The sequence below is a fragment of the Panthera tigris genome, chromosome D4 (genome assembly GCF_018350195.1).
Source record: "Panthera tigris isolate Pti1 chromosome D4, P.tigris_Pti1_mat1.1, whole genome shotgun sequence".
Taxonomy (NCBI): Eukaryota; Metazoa; Chordata; class Mammalia; order Carnivora; family Felidae; genus Panthera; species Panthera tigris.
In genome coordinates this window covers 20,898,756-20,919,130 of record NC_056672.1, presented here as the reverse complement: position 1 = coordinate 20,919,130, position 20,375 = coordinate 20,898,756, and the positions used below count along the sequence as shown (strand labels likewise).

Here is a 20,375-nt window from a genome sequence, read left to right as displayed (position 1 = left end):
AGCTACCAATCCTGACATCCTAAATTGGGGGTGTCATTCAAGCAGCACATGGACTCCCCCATGTACGATATCAACTACATCATGGAGACAGTAACAACGAAACACAAGAAATTTTAAACATTCCTTGGCTCCTTGCTACTCAAAATGTGGTCGGTGGACCAGCAGCATCGGCATCACCTGTGCATCAGAAATGGTGAGTATCAGGCACCACTCCAGACCTGTGGAAACAGAATCTGATTTTAACATGATCCTCAGTGACTTGTGCACACACCGAAGCTTGAGAAGTACCACTTTAGTTCACTGGTTCTCAACCCTGCTGCACATCGGAATCACCCTGGAGCTTTTAGAAAAATGCTGATGCCCAAGTCCCAGGTCGTGGGGCCTGGGAACCAGCATTTTATACAACACATTGATCCAGTTCTATCCCCTCGTTTTATAGGTATGGATGAGAACTGAGACTCAGAAAAGTTAGGTAATTTACCAAGATCACAGAAAGTTACCAGCTGAATTTAGAGGAAATCCTAAAAAAGTATTTAGCATCATGCTGCCCATAAAAATGATGAAGAAACCATTAAGTTAGCAATAAACCAAAATTAATTTTAAAGAACTAAGGTTTCATTTTACTACACATATACTTTTTTGTACTTTTATTTTTTCATTCTGTTAATGTTTATTTATTTTTGAGAGGGGGGGGGCACGAGTGGAGGAGGCACAGAAAGAGAGGGGGGACAGAGGATCTGAAGCGGGCTCTGCAATGACAGCTGCGAGCCTGACGAGGGGCTTAAACTCACAACCGCAAGATCATGACCTGAGCCGAAGTTGGACACTCAACCGACTGAGCCACCCAGGCACCCCAACTGTTTTGCACTTTAAAAAGAAACTGAACATACACCTGTCTATTTTATGTATCTTTGAACCCTGCCCAGTATTTTTCGATGGTGGGTAGGCAGACATAATTTTCCATCGGCCACAGAACAACCGGTAGAGACAGCGAAGCCTCAGCCTTGGATGGGCTTCTGCCTAGGTCAGCAGTTAGCTTCAGAGTGGAAGGATCATGTGTGATTCTTTTTCTAAAATGTCTGTAATATGAATATACTACTTTTTTAGCAAAAAAAAAAGAAAAAAAAAAAGCAAAACACTTTGAAACTGCCTTTTAAAGGTCTTTATTTTACTTACATTGAAAAGTTCAAAAACAAGGACAGTCGCTATGTGCTGATTATAAAAGTTTCCAAAAGCACAGCACTGGCTCGGGGCACATGGGAGACGAGAAACTTTTGCCACAACTGCTGACCCCTCTGGTGGTTGATGATTATGTCATGACATTTCACCCATAAATTCGCACAAGATGCGTAGAGGTGTGGTGGGAGGTGGGGGTGGAGCGGAGGAAATTAAAAGCTGTGGTCAGACTTGAAAAAAAAAATTACCCCAGAAAAGCAACGTATGTTTCTGACAGTTGAAAACAGACTGCATGACAGACAGCAAAACCACATTTCCGCATGTTTTTTTTTTTTTTTTTGGAACGGATCTGTGGTTTTATGCCACCAAGCAATATTTTGGTTTACCAAAATGTACACTATGGCCTTTTTAATTTCATGTTTACTTAACTTTCCTTACTATCATTGCTGTTCTCACTCAACTACAGCAGTTTAAAACAAGAGTCTAGGGCGGGGGTTTAAACTACAGAATATGCCACATTACAAAAAAAGAAGAAAATTAACCACACACATTAATTTGCACTAAAAGCATCCATTGTAATTTCAGTATTTAGCTCATACATAATAAACAATGGAGATAATTACTTGTTTTGAAATACAGTAGTTTCTCCAGACAATTACAGACTCAGCCTCACGTTTCCACGAAATTTCTCAAGACAAAAAGGATATGGAATCACTGACCTATCCAGTTGCTGGCCAAATGATATAAAAATTGAAAGGAAACGGGGAAAAAAAAGAATGACTGGAGCAAAGTCTCCACAGCGGATGCATAATTTAGAAGATTCTGTACCTATTTTTAATGTTTAAAAAAAAAAAAAACTTTAAAAAGGAAAAAGTCAAAAATCAGGTAATTTGCAAACTCCCACTAGTACGTCTATAAAGGTAATGGCAGTAATCAAGCAAAATGACGAAGAACAACACTCGCTCTCATACACTGCCACAAAGGTCAAACATGTTCCCTAAAATGGTAAGTTCCTAAACCCACTGTCCACAAAGAGCTGCCTGGCAAAGCCCATCGTGGCCTGGGTATAGAATAATAAGGCACAAATACAAGTCTTATGAAAAAGAATCCTTGAGGTTCTTGGCAGGAATACAGATTTGGCAGGAGATGAAGGGAAGATGCGGCTATGAAGACATGGAAGGCCAGAGAAGCAACAAACTCACTTTTCTTTCCTCCTCTTCCTTCTAGCACTCCCTCCTCCCTAGGCACCTCACTGCCAGCATAATCAGGAGCAATTCCCCTCCCCCTCCCGGAGGTTTCCTTTTCTATCAGTGGTACCATGATTCTGCCAGGCTGCAGTGGTCAATGTCTTAGGAACGAATGCATTTACACACCCGCCGTCCAATGAACTGCTAGGTCACTTGGGTTCCTCCTCGCCAGTCCCACATCCCTCCTCAACCCTGTCCCTCTCCAGTCCTGTGCCTCTCCACTCAAATCATTTCAGCTAAAATTCACTGAACATCTGCTGTCAGGGCCCATGCTAGCTGCTACACCCTCGCCCTCCTGTCTGATTAAAACTTCGTTTTGCCTTCGTCCAACAGCTCACATAATATACTAGCGTTCAAGGCCTTCTGTAGATGAATCCCACATCTGCCTTCTCAACCATTCTCTCCCCCTATCCCAACCAAGCTAGAAATGCTAACCAGAACCTGAACAGACACGGCCCTTTCCCATCCGTGTATGTGGCTTCCACTTGGAATCATCCCCTTTCCCTTCTTCTTAAGTGCTCCCCCCGCTGCCCCCAAGGTCCAACTGAAATGTCCCTGAATCTGTCTCAAGAACAGCGCTCTTAATCACTCCTGACTGCCCCTCTTCCGTCTCTGTCAGAGTGCCATGTCAGAGAACTTGTTTTGTTCACACTGGTCCAAATGCCATAAAAAGATTAGAATCTCCACAGAGGCAAGCCTATCCTCTCTTCTAACTCCCTAGACCTCAAAGTGTGCCCCGCAAGTAGTGGGAGGTCAATTAGCATTTGCTCAAAGAACAATTAAAAGCCATCAGGGCTTTTGCCTTAATTCCGAGGTCTCTTGACCAAGTAGCTCTCTCAATGTAGGAGGAATAAAACAACCTCAAGAGGGTTAAGTTCTTGCTCAGGTTTAAAGTCTTTAGATTATCATCTTAGCTTCTGTAGGTCTGGTTCTAGATATTTCTATTTGAGAAGCTACATATTTCCATTTCAGATAGTTAAAGCTTGGGGTGCGCCTCAAACAAACAAATGTGGCAAAAGTATGCCTTCAACCTGGAAAATCAAATACAGGCATACCTCATTTCACCATCTTACCATGCTTCAGTTTCCTGAGTTTCGCAGATACTGTATTTTTCTGCAAGCTGAAAGTCTGCGCCAGCCCATCAAGAAAGTCTATCGGCGCCATCTTCCCAACAACACTGGCTTGTTTTATGCCCGTGTCACATTTTGTTAATTCTCCCAATGTTTCAAACTTTTTCATTATTCTTCTATTTCTTAGGGTGATCTGTGATCAGTAATTACAACTAACTGAAAACACAGATGATGGCTAGCATTTTTTACCAAAGGTGTTTTTCAATGTAAGTATGTGCATGGTTTTTTCAGACATAATGCTACTGCACACTTAATAAATACACTACAGTATAAGAGAAGCTTAATTTTTATATGCACTGGGAAACCAAAAAATTCATTTGACTTGATTTCAGTATTTGCTTTATAGTGATGGTCTGGAACTAAACCTGACAATACCTCCAAGATACGCCTGAATCAAAGAAAAAAGTGGGATGTATAAATCTAAGTGGGGAAGCTGGCATGAATACCATCTAACAACCCAAAAGCAACAAAGATCTTACCAGAATTTTTTCTATATGCATCCAAAATTGATGCAAAATATTCTGAATTCTTGCTTCGATTATAAGAAAATCCTATCAGTTCTGCTTAGATCTGGTTACAATAGGTCCCAACTACGAGCCATCTATGAGCATTTGGAAATACACAGCCATACTAAAAAGCCAGGTCTTTGTACATAAATGTATTATGCCTGACCCAGCCTCTCCTAAATCTGCCACCTTGTAAATGGAAGGAAAGGCTCACAAGGACACAGAGCTGCCAAACTGTCACCTCCACATTCCTGGAACCTACATAAAGGTAAAAGCTTAAGAAGGACATTCTGGAATTTTGCAGGACACAATTTCTCCATTACGAAGCCCAAACAAGGATTCTGTGTTCTCCAAGTTAGCCAAAAAATATTCAAGCAAGTAAAACTGTGGAATTGCCACCATGTTTTTTATTGGCCACTTTAGGTTAACTATATTTTTTTGAGGTTAACCAATGTAGATGTACTTAGTGGTAATAAGCCACACTCCAAAACAATTCTATGTCCCAAAAAATCAAAAGCCTTTAAAATAGTCACCCACATTCACAGCACAGCTCAACGGAATATGGAGCAGGGGGAGAAGTAAGCCCAAAGTAAAACTTCGGCCCACTGACCAGTGCCGATGCATTCAAAAATAAAACAAATCCAGTTCGGGACTCATAGGCTACTGAGAAAACTCGGGGTTCCATTTTGTTTATTACAATGTAACCAGGACTAGACAAAGCCAAGATAATGCCCTTTGACCTCAGCAGGAGATGAAGTCAAAGGGTAGAAGGGCTATTTTCCAGCAAGATCTGCCCTGATCCCTGAACTGGCACAGATCAAGCCAAGGTATCGCGCTCAGTTCTCAAGTGGTTCCAATCCATCATATACATCTTGGTACCAACCAGACGACCGTCCAAGAGAATGGCTGAAATGACCGACAACATTCAGCATGGACAAACACGGGCTCACAAAGGGCAAAACTATTCCCTGCAAAAGGACTAACACTAATTCTGGGGCCCTCAATGGGTAGTCAGGACAAATGGGCCTCACCTAAAGCCAATAAACTTCGACTAGCCCAATAGTCCCAATGAAAAAGCCTCCTTCTAAGAGAAAAGAAAAGAGAGTGGTTTACAGAAGACCATGTAATATCCCCATTCAGAACGTGAAATAAGAGCCTACTACCACCAACCCTACTGTGCTTGTCATCCCAAGAAAATCTGAAAAGATAAGCACGGCTTGACACGTTCTCTCAAACTGACTGAAGTAACTAGGGCAGCCAGGTAAGGCTGACTCTTGGCCTCTAGCCATCCCACGCCAACAGCGCCCCTAAGTTGTGACAACCAGAAACACGTGCAGACACGGCCAAAAACGTCCTTGGGAAAAAGGAACCGCCCCAGTTTGAGACCACTGCTCCAGAGAGTAGTTCTCAAACTCTTTCATTTGGGTCTGGGTTTCCTCACTGGATCGGTGGGTGCTTATGGACTCTTCTCCCACAGAAAAACTTCTGCAAAGAAGTTCAAGGACCGTGTGGATCCTTTAAAACCCAGTCAAGGATTCTCCATCCCATTCTCATCCCAGGCTGGCTCTCAGTGCGTTAGCTCTCTGGACACTCCCATGTGGTTGTAAAAGGTACTGTCCCTGTCCTACTAGAGACTTCATAGTTAGAAGTACAAAAAAAATCAATAGGCCTGTGGTCATCAGTCTATGAAACCAGCAATGAAAATCTGCAATAAAGATGAACCGACTGGTTCACTAGCCCAGTGCATGTGTTCATTAAAAAAAAAAAAAAAAAAAATTGTCGGAGCACCCTGGTGACTCAGTCGGTTAAACGTCTGACTCCTGATTTTGGCTCACGTCACCATCACACAGTTCATGAGGTCGAGCCAGGTGTCGGGCTCCACGCTGACAGTGTGGAGCCTACTGGGAATCTCTCTCTCCCTCTCTCTCTGCCCCTCCCCTGCTCATACTCTCTCTCAAAATAAATAAACTTAAAAAAAAAAGCACTGGTATTACATACTTTTATATTATGTGTAATAGTAATATTACATGAATCAGTGAATTCTGACCAATCCACTAATTAACTGTGGGACTTAATCATTTGACTTTTGCATCTCATTTTATTCATCCACAGGATAGGGAAAACGCTTTAGCAAACATTATTGACTTAAATAATGGATGAGAAAGTACCTTGTAAAATATATAAAGTACTATATAAATTTAAATATTCATTCCGACTCCTAGTCTCATCAGGTTAATTTTGGGCTAAAACAAACAAACAAACTCAGAGAATAGATGTTTAAAGAGACTTGCTAAGACTAAAAAGAAGTGATAGTAAATCTCAATTTCTAGTCATACGGTCACAGAAAATAACACACCAAAACCAAAGGGTCATTTTAGACCAAAGGAGCTAAAAGGGATCTCAATGTTGCTTTCTACTAATTGAAACTGAGAAAAGTGTGGTCCTGAGAAGTTAAGGTACTCAGCAGTATCACACAGATGGTCACTGGTAAGGTGAGAACTAGAACCTGAACCCCCTGAGTGGGTCAAGTATTTGGGGGGAGGGGGGGAGAAAGAGAGCGAGAGAGGAGAGAATGCTGGTAATAAGTGTATTCCAAACCCAGCATTTGGAATATGGCAGAAATATCTATTATACCAATGATCTGAAAACGGAGCCAAACCCAGGACCTATTTCACTGGTTGGTTGATCTCAAGAAGTTACTTGATTTCTGTATCTCAGACTCTTCATATATAAAATGGAAATAATAATATACTATAATCTCATAAGACTATTGTGAGATTAGGTGAAGTATTATTCACGCAATAAGCTCTCTAAAATCACTTACTGTTACAATCATGACTCTTTCAGTAACACTATACCATCTCCACTAATAAAAAACTAACATATCTTTAAAGTTCCTTGTCCCTGGAAAAGAACTAGACACTGGCATTTTTACTGACTTGGAGGGTAGTTAGCTAAGCACACCACAGTATGGTTCAGACCCGTATCTCCCCACACTCATTCAAACCACATGTGCACTGACTTATTAATAGTAAAAAGGATTCTTCAGATTAACACTGACTAGTGATGTAGTGATGTTCAAACTGAATTTTAGATTCAGTTGGGACGCATTCATGTTTTCATCTTTAAAAAGGCAGATGCCGCATGCTGAAATACATATATTCTACTTTATCCTAACTCGCTCCCGAAGGGCACGCCGAGCTAGGCCGTTTTTACTTCCCTTTCCATCTGTCATTTTTTCCACGAACTTAACAAGTAGGCACCACAGGCCTAACTAGGCTTGGAAACTCCACTTTTTGTTATCCTGCAACCTAACTATTAGGCCTTAAAAATAGGAGATCACACATATTCTTGGCTAACTCAATCTGAATGTGAGCATTCCCTCGTCACCAGATATTTCTTGAGCACCTTCTGTGTGACAGGCACAGTCCTCAGTACCAGGGACACCACGGAGAATAAACACACTGTTCCCACGAAGCTTACATGCTAGTGGGACAGGGGACACTGGCAAGAAACAAGGCTGTATCAAGTACAGTGTGTGTGCATAGCATACTTGAAGAATGCAGGAAAAGCCAGTTTTATTAAGCACTTTGCGAAAAGTGGATCTGGGCTTCATACTTTAATCTGCGATGGTAAGCCTCCCTTTGGGCAGGGCCCAAGCACTGGAAGGGTAGAGAAGAAAAGAGAAATGCTCTGTACTCACACACAAACGCCCAGATCAGATCTCTAGCTCGAGAGGACCCCTAACGCTCCCTGGAGCCAACAGCATTCCCGAGCTCTTCCCGCTGCATACAGCCAAGAACGTCACAGGAACAGCACACTATCTGTTGTCTGGAAACGGCACGGTCAGTGAAGGGAGCCCTGGAAGGGAAGTCAAGAAACCTACTTCCTTTTCTGCCAGTTACTCTCGCTATGCGACCTCAGGCATGTTCACCGACCTCCGTGAACCCTAGGCTCCCCGCCCGAATGCTGATCCTCCTGTACTGTGACACTGGGCTAGTCTCTTAAGCCCTTAAGCCTTAGTGTCATCTGTTCAAGGAGGCCAGCGGAATGACACTGCTTGGCAAACTGTCGAGTACTCCGCTGACAGAAGCTATTTAAATAAATACACGGATCCAAAGCTTGCTACTTGCTTTACAGGAACATCAGGAAGATTAAGGAGAACATATAAAATGCCTTAAGCTCTCTGTAAAGAGAGAGTGTTACGGGGTACTAGTGCTCATAATTTCTACAATTACTATTCTTTCCAGTTATATTTCCTTGTATTTTCAAATTCCTTAACCAAAATCATCCACAAACCCAGAGACGCAGAATACAGAGCGAAAATAAGAGCAGTGTCCTAATTAGAATACTGCTAAGTGGAATAAGCTTGCTAAGAAATCAGGAAGCAGATACCCGTCTTCCCCTCCTCAACCTCTCCCTGCCAGGGCCGCTGCCCAGGCCGGGTCCCCGCAGGGGTCCCAGGTACACCGCGGCCACCCAGACCACAGCCAGAGCCGGGGTCCCGAGCTGGGAGTGCAGCCACGCTTTCTTTCCGAGAAATGGGAGACGCTCCCTTCGCAACACAAATCCTGAAGTACCTGTGAACAAAGTCCTCAAAAATAATGACCAAGGGACACAACTCACCAGAAGACTGAGTCCCTAAGGGGCATTCAGGAGCATCTGCCTTTCGCTTCTCTGACAGTCCAGTTAAAAAACCCACACCTTGCCCTTCATCCACCTGCTGGATGGAGCACAGGCAACACAATGAAGCCCTCCGAAGAAAGTTTTGGCCGGGTGGTAGAGAACCAGCAAGGGCCTGGCACAAACACTGGGTCAATTCCAATGAAAACAGAGTATATAGATTTGTGTTGACGAATGCTGGCTAAGTCCCTCTTTACAGATATAAAGCAACTACCACTGACAGCTGTTACTGAGGCAAAGTCAAAAACCTGCAAAGCCCTTCTCACTTAAAGCACAGCAATATTAATTTCACGAATTCGGTCTGCAGTACACTTGGAACGAGTCAAGTCCTAAGCCTCACAAACTGTCCTTATCAGTGTAAACACTCTGATTTACAGAGTTGCTCCCCCACCCCCACCCCACATGCTGTCTCCTGCTCTTCTCCAGTAGCCCAGTTCACAAAAGTGATAACCCAACCACAAGACTACTGGATGTGCCTCCCTTGCTGGTGTGCTGGGGCTTTTTAAGGGGAGGTGTGAAAGGGGATCGAGCCAAAGTACCTTCTAAAAATCACATCCCCTTCACTGGCTCCATGGCCGTCAAATACCTTCCTGCCATCCTGACGTAATAAGCCAGACTACCCAGTCACGTCAAAGGTAGTGAAAATGTCCTCGTTAAAAAACAGACCAAAAATAAATAAGTAAATAAATAAAGCCCACAAATAACTTTTCTAAGTCCACGTTTTAAACATCTAATTCCCAACGTACTTTACCTACTCCATAACACAAAAAGAAAAAAAAAAAAAAAAAGTGAAAATTCTAGGAGAGAAAAGGTGGAACCGAGGTGTGAGCACAATGGCCGCCGCCAGCAGGGTCTGACTTCACTAAGGCTGCAACATCACCTCAAGGCACGAGATAGTTCAACCCAGCTCAAAGGTATTATTACTTAGGTCACAAAGAACTCTGCCCAGAAAAACAAAAAATAAAATCAATATCCAGGAGGGATTAAGGGGCAGTGAGAAGGAAATATCCCTTTGTTTGAATGCTCTAAAGAAAATCTCTCACCAGTAAAAGCAAAATATTTACCTTCATTTAAAAGTTTTGAGTTGTATGTGATTTCCTGCATCTAAGAGCCTCTTTCTGAACTACAAAGAGGCCACAAAACATCACATTTTCCCCTCCCCATTTTCCCCTTCAAAAACCCACAAGATGGTGATTAAAAAACAGCCCCTTGTCTTCAGGCATAGTTTTAGAAGCCACAAGGAAAAGATAAAAGTTAAATGGAAGAACAACTCTGTAAACAAATGAGAAATAGGTTGCCCACGGAGGAAGCAAACTCAGTCTTGATAAGCAGGCAGCTCTCCTTGCTCCATCCATGGGAGATTCCAAGCGAAAGAGACCCTCACCCCCTCCCCCACTGACAGAGTCTGAAGGACGCTCCAGGGGCTCTGGGCATGAGCCCGGAAGTTCAGTGACTTAAGGACAAACCCCAGGACTACACCAGTCTCCCAGGCGCTCTCCATTCCCAGAAGGCCCCGGGGGCCTGAATCTCCAACCCAGGGCAGACCTATCTCCCAAGAAACATCCTCCCAGGTAAATTCATCTGAAGTTCTGAATCCACTACCTAATAACGACATCACCTCGTGCAGATCTCATCCTGTTTAATCACCCTTTGATTGGACATAATCCCTTTCTTAGGATCACCGTGAGAATAAAGAATTCTGGCAGTGTGCCCAGATAAGTGCCCATGCCGGATACATAAAAAACGTTCACTTCCATTGAGAGGAAATCCCAGTTCCACTCAACGCTCACTACTTTAGGTGAACAATCTTCAGATACTCTAGAAGACCTCAAAAAAGAGAAAATTCAGAACTCAACGCATGAGAAGATGAGAAGAGAAAAAGGGGAAACCCACACCATTCAGAAAACACCCCTCATTATGCACCTACCCTGACAGGTTAAATTTCCTCCTCATACCTCTGCTTCTCTTCAAAGCCCTGTGAGAAGTAAAGTGACAGCTTACTGGGTCCTGCCCAAGGCACTGCCGCTTGTATCAATTGTCCTAATGCTAGATCCTCTCCGAGTTTTGGAAAAAAATACATAATTTAAAATCTACAGACATCCAGATTTACTAAGCAGGACTGAAGTTGGGTCCTTATCCCCAAATGTCCAGATCAGACAGGCAAGGGGTAAGAAAACACCACCATCTGGTTAATATTAATTGCGAAGTATTATCCAAGTATCACTGAAGGCTCAGTAACCCTGCACTAGAAGAGGTGGCTTTAAGCCTCGATGAAAAACACACACAAAATCACAAGAAGCCCCTCCCCCACCCGAGCATGCACACGCTCTTCTAATTGTATCTGGAGGTTTTCTGCACCATCGTCGAAATCTCACTTGTAATCTCTTTTGAGATTTTCCAGCGCCGTAGTGTCCACCCACTATCCACCAACCTCAAGACTATTACCCTAATGTTGATACAGCAAAAGAAAGCTCTGCCAGTAAAATTTTCATCGGCTTATTCCTTTCGGCTAGAACATCCCACCTTTCGTAATAGTTCACTTTCATTAGTATACAAGAGTTCGATCATTCATTTCTGGAAAAAATAATTAGTCACTGTGCGGGAAGACAAGACACATTTTTGCCTACATTCTCAAACACCTATTCGTGCACCTAATCCTCCTAATCCAAGCGCTTATTGTCCAAGACAAAAGGTGTGTAAGAAACTAGGAATATTTTTAAAAAATACTTTTCTTATGGGAAAGCTGCTCTAAGCAGAACTTTAAACAAATGGACCTCCATCGCAAGCACTGTTCCCAAATAAATTTACCGCACCCTCGCATCAAGACCACTCGAGGCTGGAATGTGATGCCAGTCATATATTACTTCAACCTCAATAAATCTCTTTTTGTTCCTCAAATCCTGGGCTACTTTCTCAAATAGTTCACGAAAAAGCACCAACCTAATTAACAACAGCTTCCTCTGCAACAGTGGCCTTGATTTCACTTATTTACACATTAACTGCAGCCTCCTTTTGGCCAATCCAGTCTATTCTCTGTACCATGCCGAGCCTTTTATCTGCCCTGGACAGCATTTTCTCCAGCAGATGAAGTAGATGCCGATTGATTTGCTGTCGAGCATGGTAAATTAATAGCAACAAATTGCTGAGGGCCCGTCTCGCTGCTCCACCATGCTTCGGCAGTTTTGCTTTATTTGCTCCATGATGGGCAGCAGTCGGCCTCTTCAAGTCAATTTCTTCTTAACAACCTGCAATACTTTTCAATGGTGAAAATAGAGCTGTTCCTTGTAAGTCAGAAATCAATATCCTATTGCCCTTAGAAAATGCTAAACAAGCAGTATTGGCAATCCACTTGGTACTAGAGGGTATCAGATATAATGCAAATCCATACTGCTTCCCTCCTTGTAGTTATTACAGTTTGCTAAAAGGTTCCTAATGTCATTTATCATCATTTACCATCGACCAGAGAGGCTATGATTATGATATCCTATCAGTTGGCAAGGCCCTTTCATTTCTATTCAATTAATATTTTAGCAGCACTCAAATGGTTGTGGCCCAAGTCTCGTAATAAAATTTACATGGCTTGGAGTGAAACAGGAATTCTCCTGCTCTGATTAAAAAATAATAATTATATTTATATATAAAAATACACACACACACATATACACACATGCACAGAAACACACAAACGTGTATATTGAGAGTACAGTATTTACTTTTTTAGGTTCTAAGTGTTGTAGATTTCCAAACTTTTCTAATTCTAAATTCAAATACTAAGCTAAGTTTTTTTAGAAGCAAAAAGACCTTCAGATTACAGAAGACTGACTATGAGAAAGTCACAAGATGTCCTCAAAACGTGGTATATTCATCTCCGTTCACAGCTCCTCTCGGTGGAATTCACATACCTACTGTTCCTAATCAACATCCGATATTCACTTTTTAAAGAGGTAACTGCTGCTGTCAGATTACATCAGGGAGGTCTTCTTTAATTACAGCATTCCAGGTGAAGGATGGGAATGAGCAGCATTTAGCAATGTTATCAACTGCATGCATCACCCTGCTGTGCCCACAGTCACTGACCCATTTAGAAGCCACACTGCATTTATAAAGAGGAACAATCAATGGGGTGCCTGGGTGGCTCAGTCAGTTGACTGTCCGACTCTAGGTTTCGGCTCAGGTCATGATCTCACCATGGTTTCGTGGGTTTGAGCTCCACATGGAGCACTGTGCTGGCAGCTCAGAGCCTGCTTGGCATTCTCTCTCTCCCCCTCTCACTGGCCCTCCCCCATTCGTGCTGTCTCTTTCTCAAAATAAATAAAACTTAAAAAAAAAATCATCAAAAATAGTAACAAGTAAACCGTGAGCCAACTGTCCCATCCACCCCAAAAAATAAACACAAAACCCAAAAACCTCACTGGGAAATCCTTAGGGAACACAGGCCAATGTTCTTTCATTTAAAAAAATTCCATTATGCAGACATCACAGTAAAACATGTGCCATTTCTAACTATGTCCCATTTGTCATCTTCGTGTTCATGCTGGAACTTGAGACAGTGGTGAAGCATTAATTCACATTATGGCCTACAATGCTCCATTCTAACTTTTCTGGGTTTGTTTCCAGCTTCCTTGGCTCAGCTCTATCGATCCTACTAAAGAGTAGCAGAAATTAGATTCATATTTTATGCTCTAATTCCATGTCATGTCACCCAGTTCTCCTTTAAAAAAAAAAAAAAAAATCAACTAATTCTACCAGACTAATGCTATTTACTCAGTTACCAAAATTTAAATTAATTATGTTCTCAAACATAATTGTTAAAAATTGGCAACATTATGCAGGCTTAATTAAGATTAAATCCAATTTACTAAATGTACTTTAATTGGTACTAATTACATTAGCTTTCATTTCAGAATGACAAATTCCCCATAGATTTCACTCTATAGTCTTCTATCAGAATCAACACAGGGTGACTGACGAAGAACATCATACAGAAAGGGGAGGGGCCATAATACCAGACCCCCACCCTGTCTGTCACCGCTCTATGCTTTTATCCTTTTATCAATTTGCTAAGTCACAGAGTCATGACTCCATCACAGCCATCATTTTCTGTTCCAATGAAAAATTTCTCTAAAAATAAATACTCTGTGGCTGGCAGCAGCCAAGAAGAACAGGAGCGTTAACCAAAAAATACACAAAGGTTTCAAATATCAGGGCCACCAATTACTAGGGTACTTCCAAGGACTCCGGGGACTCCTACTCTTGAACCCTTCAGAGACACAAATCTAATAAGTGAATAAGCCTAACCCGATCTTGAGAACTAGGCCCAATTATGCCGCAGGGCAACTGCCCTGCATTATTGCTGCTTTCCATTACGAGGGTATCCAGCGAGTGCATCTGGAAGAGAGGCCAAGAGGAACCAAGGCTGCCTGCCTAGGAAAACAAATAAAGACAGATATGCCTCTGTGCTTAAGGGGGGAAAGAAAGAAAATATAATAAGTAGGTGGTTTGCAGGGCTGTCTGTATTTCATAATGTGATAAACTGCCCTCAGGATTCTTGATATGATTGAATTTTAAAAGCAAGGGGGAAAAAAGAAAGGGAAAATGTACTCCATTCTCAATTTTAAACGGACGGCATGTGAGGCCACCTGGACAAGAGGATGACAGAATTACGGAGGTACAAAATGTGTAAAATTAAGGGATCCCACACACAATCCCCCCCTCCCCAGAGAAATGCATACAATCAAATACAAGCTCTGGGTCTCTCAGAACTGTAAATGTTATGTATAAAGAGATCTGGAAACTAAGTGTTACGGTAAATAAGACACAGGAGGAGAAATAAAGGAACATTAATCATCTGGTTCAATCTTTAAAAAGACACTAATTAATCCTGGGATGGTGGGGTGAGGACAAAAAAAAAAAAAAAAAAGACACGTACAAGATCCAGACCTAAAATGACACGTAATGAGCATAATTAACAAACAATCTCTCTCATATAATTTACTCCTGTAAGGTACAGCTAAGAGGAGTCCATCCATAAGCTTGATGGATTTTTTTGAGGGGATATTTTAAGACGCAGCAAACTATATTGTATTAATCCTGACATACGTAAACAGCATATGATAAAAACAAAAGTACCTGAAATCAGGTCTTCAGCTTAAGTAACAACTCCCTTTTTCCAACTTTCTGTTTTCAAATACTGTTTATCTGATGGCTTTTTTAAAACACGCATCTTTTAAATATCTACTACCTGTAAGTATGTGATTATATCCAGAAAGGAATCCGTAAGTACTAAAAGCCTAATAATATGTGACCATTTTATAGGTTATAAACTTAGAAAATAAGGAGATCTACCACGAGCATAAACAAGAAATGAAGAGCATTAAGTTTTCCCTCATCTTTTCCCAGCAGGTAAACGCATACACACCTATTCTAAAGTAGCTGATGAAACAGACCTGAAGCACTTTCACCAGGAGATCACTAAAAATAAATTATTGCTGCCAAACAATATTTTTTACATATATGCTATTTTTCTATCTAGAAAATTTAAACCAAACCATTTAATTCAGTTGCCTGCATTTAAAAAAAAAAAAAAAAAAAAAAAAAAAAGCTGTTTGAGTCATACCTCTCAACACTTTCTGACTAATCATTATGGTTTTTGTTTTGTTTTGTTTTGTTTTTTGGCTGAACTAATTACTAGATTTGAAGACTCAGTGGTGTTGAACCTGATCACAACCTCCTATCTGGCTCAATTTACTGCACAAATTTTGGAAGTACAGTTACAATTCCTAGTAAGACCCAACTAAGTAGCCTCGGGGGACTGGTACAAGGATTTTATTTTACATCAATTTCTTTTGTAGCGCTACAGATTTCATTCTGATCCTCCCAGCTCACCCTCTATCCATTCTTTCACACCAAGCCAAGGAAGGTTCCACACAATTTACAGTTTTCTTTTTAATATTCGCTAAGAAAAGCCCTGTCCTAGGACAAGTTTGCAATGCCTGAAATACACACATTAACTCTTTCAAAAGAAAAACAAAACCTATTTTAAAATTTAGCATCCTGCCTTTGAAAGTGTACAAAGTTTAATATGAATTCAGACACTTTAAGTCATGTTTTTAAATGATTAAAATTAGGGTAATATGCAAAAAGGATGGGGAACCACACCTGAAAAGATAGCATTGTTTCCCGTACAGTCTTTTAAAATACAGACAGCCACAAAAACGTGCAGAATATAATTGCAAAACATACAATTTTCTTTCTAAAGTATACGGTATTACTGTCATTTCAAATGGTATAAAGAAGTAACTTACCTGCTTGTGCATTTCTATATTCAACCCATAGGACATCTCATAATACTGTCAAAGAAGGGAAAGCAATTAATTTCGTGCTTTTCATTGGTCTCCCTAGTTTGTTCCCAATGCTCCAACTGTGTTTAAAACAAACGTAAAAGCCTCACCTAAACCAAAATAACCATAATACTTATGCTGCTAAAAGAGGAACGCTTAGCTTAATAAACTAGAAGCCACCCTAAGACACAGACTCTAGGAAAATAACTCACAAAAATCAAGTTCACACATAGCATTCTTAACATCTCCAGTTCTCTTTATACATCACAAACAGATGCATCAAAAAGGTCTGATGAAAATTTGGTACCATATGGACTCTAATTCCTAGGCACAGCGGGCAAGTTAATGGCAAGAGTCTCCTACAAACGCTGACGCTTTGAAAGAACTGTTCAGAAATGTGATGCTACTTCAGAGTTCTCTCATTTTTAGTGTACTGCTCATGTTCATACATTCAAAGGAAAAGGGCTTGATAGGAAATGAATGAGTTACTCTGAAGCCTTTATGAACAAGCATAAAAACATGCTTGGTAAGACTTCTGAAAAAGCAGATCTGATTTTTTTTTTTTTTCTTTTTTGGACGTGTAACGTAACTGTCATTACAGAAATTCTGGCAGAACAAATCAGTTACACAGGGGCCGACAACACTCCTCAAACCAATGGAACACCACAGAAATTGAAAACACACAAAACACATGCAAAGACACACAAACTAGTAGCCTAAAAAGCGGGAAAAATTTGAAAAGGTGTCTGGTGTCTGGGTATCTGTCATTCTCTAAGAGAAATGAAACATTAAAAATATAACTGTGTACGGAAAAACTGGTTAAGATTGTTTGGAACAAGAACAATAAAACAACAAAGAAAACCACTAACAGAAAAACATTTTGCCTGTGACTCTACACAAAACATAAAGGAGGTTTGGGTTTGTTTGTTTGTTTTTTGGGTTTTTTTTTTTTTTCCCATCTATAAAAACAAAGCCCAGAGGATTATACCCCACACAGCTGAACTTTTTGAAAATGAAATCAAAGCTGGTTGTCAGAGGCAAGTTCTAACATCCTGGAATTACAGGTTGCTAATGGTCACATTCCCACAACCTCAACTACGCTGGCACAGAGACTGGATCCATCCTACAGCCTCCAGCAATCTGAACATACCCTTCCTTGCTTTTGGTATCCTAAACTAATAGGCACTTTGAATCTGTGACACAGTTTTCTTACCATGACATAATGCCGCTGCATCTCGGTCTTCTCACTGGCCAGTTTCTCACATTCCAGCTTCAGGCTGTTCAAGACATAATGAAATCTAAATACAATGCAGACCTTGACTTACGTTCTTCAAAAGTAAACACGCATTCCCTCCTCTAAATCATCACCTACAAAGCGCCAAATCAACTATCTTAAATACCGCCCTCATTACCGAAGGAGAGAAAGGGGTGACTGGAAGGAGCCTGGACTTGCCCTTTCAAGAAGGACCAAAAGTGGGGGTTTTGTTTAAAAAAAAAATCCTCTGGCCCATTTAATTCCAGAACCGCATTGAGAAACGAACGTTCACTAAATTCATTTAATGAAAAAAGAAGAAAATAAACATCAAGAATGTCTACACACCCAAACACAAATTTAAGTCCCCCAAAATGTCACAAGGGGTTTTTTTCTTTCATGTTCCGCGAAGAGATTAACGAAAATATGAATCAAGCATGTCTTATGAATGATGTCTTTTTTGTTCCCTCCAAAACAGAGACAAGTTTAATACCACCACCCAGGGGCAAAGTGTGAATCGGGTTCAGTGGCTTGCTTAGGTTCTTGCATTTAAGAAAGAATTCCACGTCATTAGAAAGCCAGTGAAGGAAAAATATTTCAAAGGCACTCCAAGTCCAACGGTCGTCTCTAAGAAGAAAACATTTTTTCAGCATAAAAGTAATGAAATCGCTCACTTGCGACTTCCCAGGGCTCTCAGCTCTCGGTATTTCAGTGGAATGGCAGAAAAAAGTGAGACGGAATCAAGCCCGGAGTAATAAAGAACCAAGGAAGTCAAAAGGCCCCAGAATCTTCCCAACCTTCCATTCTCCTGGCCCCAATAAATCAATATCGAAAGTTTGGCCTCAGCATTTTCCAAGTCTCCCCAGTTTCGATTGTTCTGCCTCCTTTTTATTTATTTATTTACAGAAGGGAAGAATGCTTAATTTCTTTACACCTGCCTAAGGAAAAGAGGCCTGGCCTTGCCCTTTCTGCCCACAAGTAAAAATGATAATATCATCCCCGCGGCGGCCAAAAAAACAAGGGGGGGGGGGTGTTTGTGTGTGTATGTGGGGCGGAAGGGGGGGGGAGAGACAAGAGCTAAGCAAACAGGAGGATCAGCTAAAGTCAATATCGTTACCTGTGGTATTGAGCCTGTAAAAACTGAAACTCTTCCTTAATCCGATCACAGGACTCGGAAATTGTAAATTTAAAGGGTTGAGCAGGCTGATGCGGTGCCTAAAGAACAATAAAATATTTAATTAGCCCACATCACAGGCGAGGCAGAGATGGAGAAAACACACCACGCGGCGCTAGCGGGGGTGGGGGGGGGTCACCGCGCAGGCAGGCAAAGAGCGATTAAAACTCTCATCTAGCTCCCCCACCCCACCCCCGCCTCGCCGCACAGCCCGCCAGGGGCCGGTTTGGGGGTGGCCCCAGGCCCCCGCGTCCGCCGGCCCGCCCCGGACCCTGCGGGTTCGAAACCCCGCTCCGCTCCCTCGCCCACCGCAGACGCCCCCACCAGGCGTCCGGCGCGCCGCGCCCACTCCCTCCCCACCCGGAATCGAAACTGGCCCGTCGGGGGGACTCGCGCCATGGCGTCTGGCCGCGGTCAGGTCGGGGGAGGGGGGACGCAGCCGCCACCCTCCGCGGCCAGCTGGCGGGCTCGCTCGCGCGTCCCCGGGGCCCGCGGCGCGAGGGGCCGGCGCCCCGCACTCTCGAGCCGCAAGCGGGACCAGCCGCGCCGCCGCCGAGGGCGCCCTCCCCGCCCCGCCGCGGAGTCGCGCCTCCTCCATCGCTCGCCACCCCCCCCCCTCCCCCGGAGGAGTCGCGGGGACGGCGAACCGCTCGGCGCGGCTTCCAGGGGCTTCAAAGACAACAATAAGAAAATGGCTACAACTCAATTGCCTCTCCGCACCCCCTCGGAGAGTGCCACCGCGCCGGGGGGTAGGGGGGATGACGGCGGGCGGCTCCCCGAGCGGGCCGCGGGGCGCGGGCCGCCCTCCCCGCCCCTCCGGCCCCAGACACAACTCGGCGCGCAGGGGGCGACGCGGGGAATCCCCCCGCGCTCGGCGAGCTCGCGCCCCGCCGCCCGCACTCACCGGGTGTCTGGTCTGCGGGTACATCTTGCTCAGATCGCGAATCATCCAAACCGATTTAGTTGGCTGCGCTGGGCAGAGGCGCGCGGCTCATTGGCTTTAATGGCCCCGAGGAGGAGGAGGAGGAGGAGGCGGCGGCGGAGGCGGCCGGCCAGGTCCGAGGGGCGGCTCGGGCGGTCCCGGCCCCCGCCGGGTCTCGCGTGACGCGGGCGGCAGGAACGCGCTGCGGCGGTGGCGGCGGCTGGGTGCGAGCGGCCGGGCCGCTCGGCATTCCTCGCGGGCGTCACTGGCCCGCCGCGGGCATTGTCCGGCGCGCGTCTCCCGCGGCAACGCTCCGACGTTCGCTCCGCCGAGGCGCGCCCGCCGAGCCCGGCGCCGCGGCCGCGCCGCTCCCCCGGGCCGGGAAAGTGCGAGCTCCGCGCACCAGCGCCCGCCGGCAGCGCCGCCCGCCCGCTCGCTCGTCCCACTCCAAACTTTTTTTTATTTGTCTTTTAATTGGTTGTTATTCCTCCGAATGAATGATCTCTCTCTTCTTTCCTAAAAGCAAACACAAACTCCTTTGGTTCGGAAGAGGTCTCGGCGGTGCTTTTTGGTTTCTCTGGAGATTTTTTCACTTCACAGCAACGATCTTTTAAAAGGCACCTTTTAGCTTCTTTTACCACATCTCATTTCCTTATTTTTCTTCCTTCCTGTTTTCTTGTCTTTTTTTTTAACCCCAAATTGAAGGGGATTATAAAAATAAAAGAGAGTGAAACGCTTGCGGCTTTTTTTTTTTTAATTCTCTCTCCTTTCAAACTCTGCGAACACCACCTCAAAATAATATACAAGTGTGTGAGAGAGGGGGAAGAAAGCAGCCAACAGCCCAAACACCCGCTCAGAACAGCTCTAACAACACGCTCTGTGTAGGTGACTTCTTTGACCAAATTTAGCAGCAGCTAATCATTAACATTCTGATACATATTCACA

General features: G+C 43.4%; 1 protein-coding gene across 12 annotated transcripts in view; it reads right to left on the bottom strand.

The window, feature by feature from the left end:
• TLE4 (TLE family member 4, transcriptional corepressor) overlaps positions 1–20,128 on the bottom strand; it is a 141,026-nt gene extending 120,898 nt beyond the window's left edge. For 7 of the 12 annotated variants that reach the window (XM_042964050.1, XM_042964051.1, XM_042964057.1 and 4 more), the window contains exons 1-4: positions 19,413–20,128; positions 18,452–18,549; positions 17,296–17,359; positions 16,047–16,091 (exon numbers count right to left, since the gene is read on the bottom strand). In XM_042964050.1, the coding sequence (XP_042819984.1) occupies positions 16,047–16,091; positions 17,296–17,359; positions 18,452–18,549; positions 19,413–19,457 (252 nt within the window). In that variant the 5' untranslated portion in view covers positions 19,458–20,128. Of the gene's footprint in view, positions 1–16,046; positions 16,092–17,295; positions 17,360–18,451; positions 18,550–18,868; positions 18,927–19,412 lie in introns of those variants that run through there. The other 5 variants (XM_042964059.1, XM_042964060.1, XM_042964056.1 and 2 more) reach the window with 2 other exon arrangements.
• Positions 20,129–20,375: the final 247 nt, after the last annotated feature.